Below are 13937 nucleotides of genomic sequence, written 5' to 3'. Positions count from 1 at the left end.
GAAAGGGCTGTTCCAGCTTCGGAAGGAAGCTTTTCCAGTTTCGGGAGGAAGCTTTTTGAGCTTAGATAAATAGCTTTTCCAGCTCCTAAGAGGAAGTTTTTCTAGCATCTGGGAAAGAAGATTGTCCAGCTTCTAGGAAGAAGCTTTTCAAGCTTTTGGGAGGTTGTATTCCAGCTTTTTGGGAAGATGCGTTCCAGCTTCATTGAGCAAGCTTTTTTAGATATGTACTAGGAAAAAGCTTTTCAGGCTTTTGAAAATAAGCTTTCCCCACTTTCAGAAGGAAGCTTTTCCAGGCAACTTTTCCAGGGGTTTCAACGTCTTGGAAGAAGCTTTTCCAGCTTTTGGGAGAAAGCTTTTCCAGCTTCTGGGAAAGAAGATCGTCCAACTTCTAAAAGGAAGCTGTTCCAACTTCTAGGAGGATGCATTTCCAGCTTTTGGGAGGAAGCTTATCCAGTCTCAGAGAAAGGGTTTTCCAGCTTCTGGTAAAAAGGTTTTTCCTGCTTCTTGTAGGCAGCTTTTCCAGCTTCTTGGAGAATGCCTTTCCAGCTTCTGAAGGGAAGTTTTTTCAGATTCTGATAGGAAATTTTCCAGCATCTGAGAGGAAGCTGGATGATACTTTTCTGGTTTCCGGAAAGATGCTTTTCCAGCTTTTTGTAGGAAGCTTTTACAGCTTCTGAGAGTGAGCTTTTACAGCTTCTGGGAGGCAAATTTCAGCTTTCCATTCCTCAAGGAATACCGAAAGGTAGCTTCAGAGGTTTTGCTTGATAAACAGTCAAATAAAATTGTAAGATTTTTTCGACCTTTCAACCTGAATTCCTCTGGGAGGACAACCATTCCTTCTATGTCTTTATTTGTACACAAATTGATTCTGGAATATGTTTCCAGATTCAACTTGAAAAAAAAAACTTAATCTTTAATAATTTCAAAGTTTTTCCTCGCATTTCTTTCATTCCTTCCATTTGCATTTCTTCCATTCCTTAAAGAACTTTGTATAAAAATCTTTTCTTATTTCAAAAAGCAAGACAGGATAAACTCTTGAAGTTTTGAAAAATAGTGATTTTTGAAAGTCCATCAGGTCCTGATGGAAGTCCATCAGGAATTCCTGAAAAAAAAATCAAATTGTAGTAAATTAAAAAAAAAAAACAATTTTTCTGTGTTGTATATCGTCATTTATGTTGAGTGCTAACAAGGTGAAAACTCATTCTACTTCTTAAAACCAATATGGCATCAAAATCGAAGATGGTCGCCAGATTTTTTCACTCAAAATAATACTCCTATTCTTCATCTGACTCGAATAATACACCGACGATTGTACAAGTTTCTTTGTAGTACAAAAAATAATGTTTGCATTGATTGCACTCGCCATATACGTCAAAATCATCGAATATGATTTAGAAAATTGTTCATTTCATAGGGTAAATACCATTGCTCACCTAGTTTTTGAAGCCTATCTTACGCAATTTTTCCTCAGATTTCTGATGATGATCTCAGAATTAAAAACTAGCGGTGCGCTAATGGTGAAAAAAACTATTTTTCTAACAAAATTCAAGATGGCAGCCAAATTCAAAATGGCCGCCAAAATTGTTTTAACTTCAAATCAAAGCTACATCCTTTCTCTAAACGATGTAACTAGGTTAGCTATGTGTTCCAAGGGACATATGAGGCATATCACGTGAAGAAATACTAGCTAGCTGGCGTACGAGGGGTCCACCAGAGGTTTGAGAAAACCGAAAGGACCACCCTTAAGTTTTATCGAAAACTAACGATCAGTGACATAAAATTGGAATTATAACGATGGGTGCCGATGGCGGCCTGGTTTCAGCGAGAATTGCTCATGTGTTACTATAGAAATCTGATATAAATTTTATATGGATAGTTTTTCGTTAATTAAATTATAAAGACATCTCTGAAAAATATATTCCTGGAGTAGTTTTTGAACATAAAATGGAGAGTAGATAGATTTCTAAAGAGTTGTTATGAAAGAATCCCGGGATAAGCATTCGCAAAAAATACAGGGTAATCTTTAGAACCCAGAATTATAGCTGATGAAATTTCTGGAGGATTTTTTAAGAAGTTCAAGAATGAATCGCAAAATACTTTAGTAAATCATTTCTTTCAAAAAATCTCCAGAAAAATCATTAGTGCTGTTTTCATGAACGAAATCTTTGAAAAATAGTTCGATGAATCTTTGAAATTTTTTTTTAAGAATCCTAGGATAACATTCCAGGAGAAACAGTAATATAATTATCTAAAGAAATCCATGAAGGTTCGCGTAACATTTTAGGATTTTCGCGTAAAAGATATGAAAGAACATTTGAACGACTCTATGACACTACCCCGAACGCCACTACCCCGAATGGCACTACCCCGAACGCCGTTACTCCGAAAGCCATTACCCCGAACACCACTACCCCTAATGGGTCACTACCCCGAACGCCATTACCCCGAATGCATAACATTTTGAGACTTATTCTAACTAGAGAGCGGGGAGATAATTGTACGATTCCTTATAAGTATTTAACGAGTTTGACCCAACAATTTATTTTTTAAATATTAGAAGATAGAAAAGTAGCTAGTTTTTCAACAAATAATTTTTACATACTAAGTTTTGTTTGGATTTGTCCTCTAATTTCGATGAGATTCACACAGCCACATTGCAACGCTCTGAAGAACAGCCTATTTTGAAAAGAATGGTAAATTAATTATGAAAAGGATTTATAGCTATTCTGCACAAAATTAGGATGTAATAATGTCTACATGTACGTCCTTTATTCATTTTTGTAGGTGTCGGTCTACTAGCATTAAGATCTTCTCAAAGGTTTTGTTCCGTAAACGATGGTAATGGAAGATCACCTTAAGATAGTCGCTGCAAGTGTTGTTCTACGGAACTCGCCCAAAGACCAACCTGATACGCAACCGTTCCGATATAGCAACGAAACGTTAATACACTTGTACTTGTTAGAAAAACGGCGGCCTCTGATTGCCGCTACAGTAAAAACTTTCGTTGGTTTGTGAGCTCATTATTTTGAATTTCGATGAGATAACCACAATTTGTTTTTTATTCGAGACAATGAAGAAATAACGATGCCAGCAAAGTGGTGAGCAAATGCATAAGAGATCTGTCTCTTTTAATACAAGAAGGTAAAAAGGGAAAATTACTGAATAGAATTATAGCTGGATGCACTTGTGAATGCTTTCAGGATATTTTTCTTTAAAAAAAAAACGGAAATATTAGTGACTAGCATGTCCAACGAAAACTTGAAAGAACATCCTATTTAAGAAAGAAGGGCAAATTTCTGGTGAAATGTTTGCAGCTATGACGTGAATCATCACTGTAAGAACCCAACCTATATTCATAAGAAAGAAAAATATTTGTTTAAAAACAAAATTGAAATATGAACACCACCAAGAAGTCCAAATACCGGTGATCGCGCAGCTGTTCAGCAAGGCCTTATTGTGGGTTATGTGCATTGAACATTTCCTTGACGTCCCTGGTCATAGAGGCACATGTACAAGAATGGTAAATTGACAATGAAAGCTCTCAGTCAATAAAAGGCTTATTATATTAAAAGTTCATTCACAAATTTTGTAATGCTTAAGGGGGCAAAAAATGTTGAGGGTGGCCGTATATAATATGTATAATTTCCGTACAAAAAATGGTACGAGAGGGGGGGTAGGTGAAAAAACGGCCATTTTTGGCGTCATGGAATTTGTGAATGAACCCTTAAACTGCGAAAGTGCCCACTGAGCTGATAAACATACACTGTCTCAGAAAGAATGAGCAGAAGATAATTGCCAACAAGATATTTCGAAAGAATAGTTGACATATAAAAGAAGGGAAAATATATGATGAACATTTTACCGGCTCGTTTTACGCATTCTCAGGTAGGCATTTTTGAAAAAAATAAAAATAAAATATTATTTTCAAGTGATTTTTGAAGAAATGCGGGAAGCAACCATTTTTGGACAATTTTTGCTGCGAATTTTTTAAGCAATCCTTGAAAAATATACGAAATAATTGTTCAACGCATCTGAACAAAATCTTCAGGAAGAACCTCAAAAGCAAATTTGGAAGAACTGTTAGTGAACTCTGAAAAATTTCTGGAAAGAACCCTTGCTTGAATCTTGAAGATAATTGTGGTTAGACTCCAAAAACTTCTTGGAGAAATCCTCAATAATTCCAGAAAATTTAAGTGAGCTTCGTGACCGTGAGGTTAGTGTAACTAAGCATGAGTCGCATCGATCGAAGAAACGTGGGTTTGATTCCCATTACAGTCCGGAAAACTTTTCGTCAGGCAATAATTCGACTGTACCACTAGGCGTTGTATGCTAGTCCGTTGTCTTGAGTGGTGCTTCCTATGGAACTTTCTATTTTAAACAACAAATTATTAATGAATAACTAGATTATATTTTGAACCAACAAATGCTAATATGTATATGTTATAAGCGCGTAGAGAACATTCCTAGAGAAATGTTTAAAACATTTCTAAAACATTCTCGTCGGAGATACCTTGAGAAATTTTTAAGTAAACTCAGGAAGCCTAAAGAAACTTCGGGAAAAGTCTTTTAAATAAAATCTACTGCTTTCGGGAATGAGCGCTGAAAAAGTACGGAAAAAATTCGTGAATAAATTCACGTGAGAATTCTCTGAGAAATCTCTTAAAAACATGGTTGAATACCTGGAAAGTTCGTGGAAGAATCACAAGGAATATTCATCGTGAGTTCTTTGGAAAACATCTTTAAGTATTTTTTACTGGAATGATGATGGAAATGAAGGAATATTTTCTGTAGTGAAAATATTAATTTACAAATGTCACTAATGTGCATCGATGTCAGGCAAAATGACAAACAAATAAAATTTATGCAAACTACGAAAATCTTGATTATTGTGACCAACGTTATTTCTGCAAAACAAAACTTTGCTAGGCCCCCTCCAGAGAAAAATACTAGCTACGCCAAGGGTGGTGAAGTCTACGGCTACCAACAAGGCCATGCAGAAGGTTTCCGGGTTCGATTCAGGATCGTTTCAAAATGGAAACTACGCTGGGCATAATTATCATCGTGCAAAATGGAAATGGCAACTTTGGCAAAGAAAATTTTCAGTCAATTATTGGAACTAAAAATGCTCAGAAGATCACTAAGCTGAAAAAAGGCTTTATCCTAGTGATGACCGAATGCCAAGAAAAAGAAGATATAAGAAACATAACCTCATAGAAAAACTGGCAGACCATAAGACTTACAAAAAAAGAATGAATGCGTGTAAGAAATTATGAACTCTATGTGTTAACACCATTGCCCCGTTCAATATCGATTCCCTAACAAGCTTCTCATCTCTCGCACCCTCCAAACAGGACCCCAAAGCATCGTACGACGTGAACGGAAACGACGGTGACCCGATGCCACACTACGACCTTACGGACTCGAACCGACACGGGACTCGGTGTGCCGGTGAGGTCGCTGCCACGGCTAATAATTCCAAGTGCGCCGTGGGCATTGCGTACGGTGCCCGGGTCGGTGGTGTCCGGATGCTCGACGGGGACGTTACGGACGTGGTAGAAGCGAAATCGCTCGGTCTGAACTCGCAACATATCGACATCTACAGTGCCTCGTGGGGACCGGACGACGACGGGAAAACCGTTGATGGTCCGGGGGACATGGCGACGCGGGCCTTCATCGAAGGCGTCCGGAAGGGACGTGGCGGAAAGGGTTCCATTTTCATCTGGGCCTCGGGAAACGGTGGCCGGGAACACGACAACTGCAATTGCGACGGGTACACCAACTCCATCTGGACCCTGTCGATTTCTAGCGCCTCGCAGGAAGGATTGGTGCCTTGGTAAGGATGAATGCGAGGTTGAACCAAATGAGAACAGTCAATATACGTATGGTTTTTACGTTTTTTGCTTTAGGTTTTCGGAAATGTGCAGCTCTACGCTGGCGACCACTTATAGCAGCGGTAACACCAATGAAAAACAGGTGATCACAACCGATTTACATCACTCCTGTACGTCATCGCACACGGGAACGTCGGCTTCGGCTCCACTTGCAGCCGGAATAGCTGCTCTCGTCCTGGAGGCGAATCCTAACCTCACGTGGCGAGATCTACAGCACATAGGTAAGCAACATAAATAACCCATTTTATCGAAAAGCACATGACCAAATACACATTCCTATTTTTTGTGTTCTTCACCATTTCGTTCGCGCTGTAATTTAGTGGTCCGTACGGCTAAACCAGGCAATCTGAAGGATCCAACGTGGTCAAAAAACGGCGTCGGTCGACGAGTATCTCACTCGTTTGGCTACGGGCTGATGGACGCCGCAGCAATGGTGAAGCTGGCACGTACATGGAAAACCGTTCCGGAGCAGCAAATCTGCGAGATCAACGCACCCCATCTGGACAAGTACGTATTGTTCCACAAACAACTCTCTAAAAATTTAAAGCCTTTTTTTTTTTGGTCGAGTATACCCTATTACCTAGCCTCAAAATTATTTAGTATAAAAATGTAGAAGAACATTTTGAATACATTCTCTGGAAGCACCGATGCGCTAAAACGCCATCTTAGACCCATTAGAGGTTTTGATCGTCTCTTCCTAAAATGGTCCCATTGTGCGTCCTTCGCAAGATGCATGTCATTTATTTTTTACCACTCTTCCATCATCGATGAACAATATTAACTTTTCACTGTGCGTCCGTTGTCGTTGTGTACCGTGTAACAGGCAAATTCCACCTCGCACCAAAGTCACCCTACAGCTCGTGGTGGAGCACTGCAAGGGCGTCAACTATCTGGAGCATGTGCAAGCGAAAATAACACTGACCTCCCAGCGACGGGGCGATATTCAAATATTCCTAACCTCGCCGTCCGGCACCCGAGTCACGCTGCTGACACCTAGGTAAGAACGATGGCCACGCGGTGTTCTGAAACGTAGTTATTATCGAACTTGAAATTTGTATAATTCGGAAAGCTGGGTATATCAGTAAGTTTGAAGCAGCAAATAAAATGTGGCATACTGCCATAGGCTGATCATTTAGTATGCTCATTTTGAAACATCTTAATTCCTTCAGCTTCAAGATATGTCAAATTGGTCTTAGGCAGTTGACGTCAATTGCAACTATTATTGAAACTCGATAATTTTGCTATTGCTATATAACCTATAAATGAGAAATCGACAAGAATATAAAAAAAAAATCTGGACTACCAAGGCTAAGTTTGAGTAAAAAAAGATCAGAAGTTCATGCAAGTTCGATAATAATTGCTTTCCATCCCACCGTGCGCTCAAGGGCACCGTTTTCATCCGTTGGATGGTTCAATCTAACTTCCGTGTTCCGTTCGCAGATCCCATGATTTATCTCGTTCCGGTTTCAATCAGTGGCCTTTCATGTCGGTGCACACATGGGGCGAAGCGCCGCACGGGACCTGGCAGCTGGAGATCCACAACGAAGGCCGTCTATTAGGTGAGAGATTGATATGACACTACCTACATATTATAGAGCCATGGCCACCATCTGGACGGCGGCAGGCTCCATATAGCGGGATAACTTTGGTGGCTGCGGTGATGGTGGTTTGGTTGCAGCTATATGAAGATTAGACTGATGTAAACTTCGAAGTTTTGGCTTCCCTCGCTCAAATGATGCCAATTATGACAAACAACGTTTTCACAATAGTTTAAAATGATTTACGCTTGGCATTTTCTATAGTAATTTGCATAAGAACTTCCAAATCATTTCAAATTTCGGGAGAATGTTATCAATCATAATTGACATCGTTTAAGCATAGGAGAGCCAAAACTTCAAAATTTGCATCAGTCTAATGAAGATGGTCTAGGAACATGTGTTCTTGCAGAAAATGTGATGCAATGTGTGTGTTGCTCGACAGCGGGATGACACAAACTAATTACTTTGCTCAAAACTACGAACCAAACAACGGTCGGTCGGTTGGTCGGTGGCATTGTGGCGACGACAGGTTCTTGTGGCTTTTGATCTGTGTTCTCTTCACCGCCGATGCCGAGAGATGTTGGATGTTAACTTTGTTTCCTGAAGTGGAAGAAATGGATGGATGATGTCCAACAGCGAAGAGGAACGAAACATCAAAGGTAGAATCTTAAGCATTTGGCGGTTACTTTTCCGCACCGCCAGTAGAACATCAGAAGAAATGAACAGCGAAAAAGCGTGGCGATGGAGACGCGTGGTTGCTTCTAAAACGTAAAACTGTGTGCTGTTTGGGTCACCGCTTCTTCGACAACTAAGTGGTTATATTGCTGGCAATAAACTTTTTCCTGGTTAAATTTTATGAAAATTGCATAAAATGTGTCCTGTTCTGCGAATACAAACCACTATTCATTATCATTAAATCCGATATGTGCTTTAAACGCAGTCTATGACAAATCGTCTGAAGTGCATTCTTAGTAGTTTCAGAATTGGTACAAAAAATAATGCTATAGGTAAATATGGTTACTGAAAGTCGTTCGTACCTTCAGCTCAGCTTTTAAAAACGGTTTCTGATGACTACTGATAAAAGGGTGTGATAAAGTAAATAATGTAACCAAATTTCTACTAATTATATCAATGTTCTACACAAATTTTGCTTATATTCAGATTGTTGTTCTATATTCCTCTTGACAATCTGAAATTTGATTTGATTGACTATTGCTAATTCTATTTAAAATTGTTTAATCGTAATAATTATATTTTCATGTTCTTGAATTACTTAATCATATTTCACTTTATTATTAATTCTTTCTTCTTCTTCTTGGCATTAACGTCCTCACTGGGACAGAGCCTGCTCCTCAGCTTAGTGTTCTTATGAGCACTTCCACAGTTATTAACTGAAAGCTGAAGATCCTGGACCGACCGGGAATCGAACCCAGACACCTTCAGCATGGCTTTGCTTTCTAGCCGTGGACTCCAACCACTCGGCTAAGAAAGGTCTCTAAGTTATTAATTCATTTCTTCCAAATAAATCCTCCAAAAATTATTTAAAAAAAAATTTTCTTGTTTGAGAATGCTATACATGTTTTTGATATTGTTCGCTCTTGTGAAAGTTCGACCTTAGTAGACTTAATCTAATGATTTTTTTCATGGCTTTTTTTCCCCGAATGTTTCCCGAATGTCGTTTCCCCTAATCCAAATGCCCCTTTTTCATCACCCCGTTTCCTCAAATAGTCCATTTCCCCGAAAAGTTGTTGGTACCCATAATTGTTATGACTTAATTAATTTCAAAGTGGTGAAAAACCGATCATCTGTTGTGCTTTATTTCATCGATATCTCTTTCGAGTTTCATTGTCCTCAGTATATTTGGCAATATTTCTTTGGGCAGGAATGACCTAATATCTCCTTTTTCTGATTTCTTATCGTTCTTTCTAGTTCAGCATCATGTCACTGAATAATATCATTTCAAGCGTGTGCTAGAATAAGGGCGTAAGTCGCATGATCTATTTTTCTTCATCGATCCTCTCTTCTGTGAATAAAGGCGACAAGATGTTGTTAGCATTTCTCACTTCAGGACGCTAGGCCGCGATGCAATCTTGCATCCTGAGATGAAAAAATGCTTAAAAACCCGCATCTTGTCACCGTTATTCACAGAAAAGAGGATCGATCAAGAGAAATCGATCATGCGAAACAAAAGTTCAAGCCCCCCTAGAAAATTTAAACTCTCTTGCTAAGTATGCACCTTACTTAAGGGATTTGTTTGATCAAAAGCGTCAAACCCCCTCTAGATTTGAGTTCAAGGTACGCTAATGCTTACGCCCTTATTCCAGCACACGCTTGATTTATCCTTTTTGATCTGGCTTCATCACTTTTCGGGGAAACGAGTCATTCGGGAAAATGGCAAATGGTGAAGAGAGTTATTCGAGAACTGGCGTTTAGGGAAGTGATGCTCGGAGAAAAGTAGCATAATCCTATACTATGTATCATAATTGAAGAACCAAACAATGTTTTTTTTTTTTTTTCTTTATTTCAATAGATATTTACGACAGGTATTTGGAAGGCAGCTTATGTATCATAAATGTGTTGTCTTAATCGAATCTTCAACGAAAAGAGAAAATCTGAGATTTCATAACTATAAAACCAGAGTTTATTGAAATTAAATAGTTGTTCAATTACCATTAAACTGTTCAAATAATGATCCAACCTCAACGTATATTATTGCAAGCGAATCCGTGCTTCTTCATGGCGTCTCAAAAGCTTATTAGCTTATTTAACTTTTTTACGCGGGCAACTTTTCGAAAATTGATATGTTGTCTAACGAGAAACATCAAGACACAGTCTTTTTCTTAATCTGGTTGAAGCTCTTTAGAAAGTTAATTACTGTCCCGATGATTTTCCATTTTCCATGATCTAGCTTGCCCCACAATTCTTCTGTGTCTTGCCTCCATATTGGGCTAGTTTTCGAAAACAATTTTTTACAACGTTGTACCGTGACATGCTCTATTACCGTGAGGTTAAAAAAATTCAAGTTTCAATCGATCAGATAAAAATAACGTATGATTATTTTCGAGTCTTTTGTGTTTTATATAGTAGACCGTTTTATATACTATGCATAAAAAATATAATTTGAACCATTTTGAAAATTTTAACCATAGTTACAGTTGATGTTGTTAAACATACCAGTGTTCCAAATACCGTGCATCTGACCCCGACTGCTGAGTCACATTTTGAAACATCTTTCAATTGAACGAACGAAGCGCATCAAAAATAAAACTTTTGTATCGAAGAACGTATTGAGGTTTGCATGATTGATTCGGGAAATAAAATATATATTTCACTTCGCCATTTTGGAATTATTACTGAAACACGGTATTTGGAACCATAAGCAACCGTGCCCTAATACCGTGTATTGGCACCAGGCGATTACATTCTAACATTATTTTTGCTTGTTTGTGTGTGCAACTTTAGTTCAAGTTTGTCATGGCTTTCTAAATACTACTTAATGTGCTAACGTTTGTGACAATCATTTAGAAAAATAAATAATATAATATGCTAGAAATCCACATAATTCCCAAATACACGGTATTAGGCAACACACGGAATTAGAGCAGGTCACGGTATTTTTTTTTTGCAAACGACGCGCAATTTTGATCATTGCGCTTCTCATGAACACTTAAACATTGAACATCTCCTATTTCCCAGCTTTCGACAAACATTTTCCCCACAACATTGTTCAAAACTTAAGACTTGCACGTCACAACACGTCGATCACTGCCGAGAACTATGCACTGAAGTAAATTTGCATATTGACTTAGCTCTATGAATAGCTGGCAATTATTTGATCTATAATTATATGTAAGAAATGTTTTCTTTGTGTTCATCATATTTATGAATAAATTTATTAAGTAGTGTGTGCAAGTTCACAAGCTCAATCATTATGGTAGAGAGTAAAATGCACTCTAAAAAAAATACATACAACATCTGATTGGATCTATTGTTATAAAGCAGAGTCCTATCTATCCAATTTGAAGCTGAACAAATGTCTATGGTTATTAGGACTTTATTGCAAATCTATAACCGTACACAATAACTCTCGGAAGTTAATGAATACGGAAAATACTAACGCATATTGTAGTTCTAGTAGGTTTTCAGGGTGCCTACTCATTTAGCACAATGGAATTCCCTGATATTTGCAGTTATTTTCGAGGTTTTATAAAGGTTCTAGAAATACTCTATTTGTATATAACGAAAACAATCTAATGAAATTTAAAAATATTTTTAAGTGTATTTACACTTCTAAACATTTTGAAAGCAAAGTGCTAACAATATCAAAGCTCAAGATCTGTTCAAATAAATTGTATTTAATAAAATAATGTATTTTATTTCGATTGTAAAAGCTCTGACCATGATCGTGCCGGAATTTATCTCAGGTATTTGTCCAAAGATCCAGATATAGCTCCGAAAATTTTTTCAGGTTAGATAGATAAATCGATATTTTAATTTGAAGATTTGCATTTTTTTTTTCTTCAGGGATTCATTCAGTGATTCTTTCCCATGTAAATTAACTTCAAGAATTTTCCTAATTCGTCCTAGAATTTTGTTTTGGTTATCTCAAAATACAACCTGAATTTTTCCAAAAATAACCACAGAAATGACCTGAGATTCCATCAGATATTACTTCATATAAGATTCAGATATTTTTCAAGAAAGCCTTTAGTTCTCAAGGTTTTTTTCCCGGTGATTCTCCCACCGGTTTTTCTAGAACCTCCAAGGCTCCCATTGCAAACACGTTGGAATATTCAACCAGAAACTTCTCCTGAGATGCCTCCAGGGGTTTATCAGGATTTCCTACAGAATTGTCCTTCAAAATTTCTTTAATATTTTGACTAGGAATTTCTCTAAAGATTAGGATCAGGAATTACTCCAGAGATAGCGCTTAAGATTTTTTGGAAATTCCTGCAGTAAACTGTTAGAAATTTCTTAGGGAAGTCTTCAAAGATGTGTCCAAGCATTCTCCCAGGAGTTTTTCATGACGAATTTCTAAAGCAAATCTTAGAGTAAACTATGATAGAACTTGTGTAAGTTCTTAGGTCATTTTTGATATATAAGGATTTCTAGAGGAACCTTCACAAACCTTTAGAAGATTTTCTAGAGTGATTGCTAAGATAATTGAAAAAAAAAGAAAACCAAATCAATATTGTGAAGGAACTCCTTGAAAAACGAAATATCTAAGAAACTGTGTAGGAATGATCAGAGTACTAATAGCAACTGGTGTGGAACCTTAAATGAACTTTCGAAAATTCCATGCATTTTTGATAAATCCATCGAGAAATGTTTGGAAGAACTGCAGTAATCTTTTGATGAAATGCTGGGGAAATCCCAAGAAAAAGTTCTAGGGAAACTGAATAACGAAACACATGTCTAGAGTGTCCATCCCGGGAAATCCCGGGACAAAAAATCCCGGGATTTGACAAATTTCGGGATTTCCCGTTTCCCGGGATTTTATTTCTGATATCCCGGGAATCCCGGGATTCCCGAAATGTACGTAGAATTTGATGAAAAACCACTAAATTTCAATGAAAAACAATGACATTTTTCCTCACTATCAACCTTATTTAATAAAGTAGAAAAGCATAATGAAAAAGATGTTCTACATTATGTTTTTACTAACATACAAATAAACGACTGATTATTTTCATGAGAAAATCAATTTACCAAGTAAGAAACACATTTTTATTTGTCTAGTTGCAAAGTCTTAATGCTTTGCTTTTTAACATTAGCCAATTGCAGCCAATTCCAGGAGATTGGAAAATGTTTCGCTCTCAATGAAACTTTCATAATTTGCTTTTCACTTCGTTACCTTTCCAAGAAACTTATAAAGATGACCAAATAACGATCCATTTTTGTGCTACACTAGGCGAAAATATGCTGTGGGACTGAAAGTAAACGCATGACTTTTCATTATGGATGAATTCAACTTGGTGTTTTTTCCTAATTTTACTGAAATAAAAGTGATTTCTCGTTGGTACAGCTGAAAGATCATTAGAAGATATAATGAAAACTGATATCAACTAAATTTTGACTAAAATGTAGATGGGACTGCCTTGCGATTCACGGCAGTATACTTCAGTCAATAATTTTCAATGATCTTTAATCGTTTCTTTTGTTCTAAAGTTTTATGACTTTTCAAATTGATTTAAAATTTTAACTTAAGTTTTTATCATACTTCCGTTCATAAATGTTATAGAGAATTTGAAAAAATCCATAGCAAACCCGTAATCCATCAAGTTAAGTTTTGATTATTGTTAGGTTACTTCATCAGGTTAGGTTACTGAATTGCATTGTTACTACATAGCAAAGATTTTTGTCCCGAACCCGGGCCGATTAAAATGGCCGGGAAATGGACACTCTACATGTCGTATTTGAAATGTTCCTAATAGATTTACTCGAATAACCACTCGAGGAATTTTTGTAACTTTTTTGGAGTGAATGTGGACAAAATGGCGTAAAAATT

The 13937-nt window shown here is 37.3% G+C and overlaps 1 protein-coding gene across 5 annotated transcripts in view; it reads left to right on the top strand.

Annotated features, from left to right (window-relative positions):
• The window catches only part of LOC5578803 (furin-like protease 1), an 826626-nt gene that overhangs the window by 729181 nt on the left and 83508 nt on the right, over window positions 1-13937 (top strand). For all 5 annotated transcript variants that reach the window (XM_021854005.1, XM_021854004.1, XM_021854002.1 and 2 more), the window contains 5 exons: window positions 5352-5833; window positions 5907-6112; window positions 6212-6398; window positions 6715-6888; window positions 7332-7450. In XM_021854005.1, the coding sequence (XP_021709697.1) occupies window positions 5352-5833; window positions 5907-6112; window positions 6212-6398; window positions 6715-6888; window positions 7332-7450 (1168 nt within the window). The remainder of the gene's footprint in view (window positions 1-5351; window positions 5834-5906; window positions 6113-6211; window positions 6399-6714; window positions 6889-7331; window positions 7451-13937) is intronic.

The sequence above is a fragment of the Aedes aegypti genome, chromosome 3 (genome assembly GCF_002204515.2).
Source record: "Aedes aegypti strain LVP_AGWG chromosome 3, AaegL5.0 Primary Assembly, whole genome shotgun sequence".
Lineage (NCBI taxonomy): Eukaryota > Metazoa > Arthropoda > Insecta > Diptera > Culicidae > Aedes > Aedes aegypti.
The sequence above is the reverse complement of the archived record's forward strand: the minus strand, read 5'-3'. Positions and strand labels throughout refer to the sequence as shown.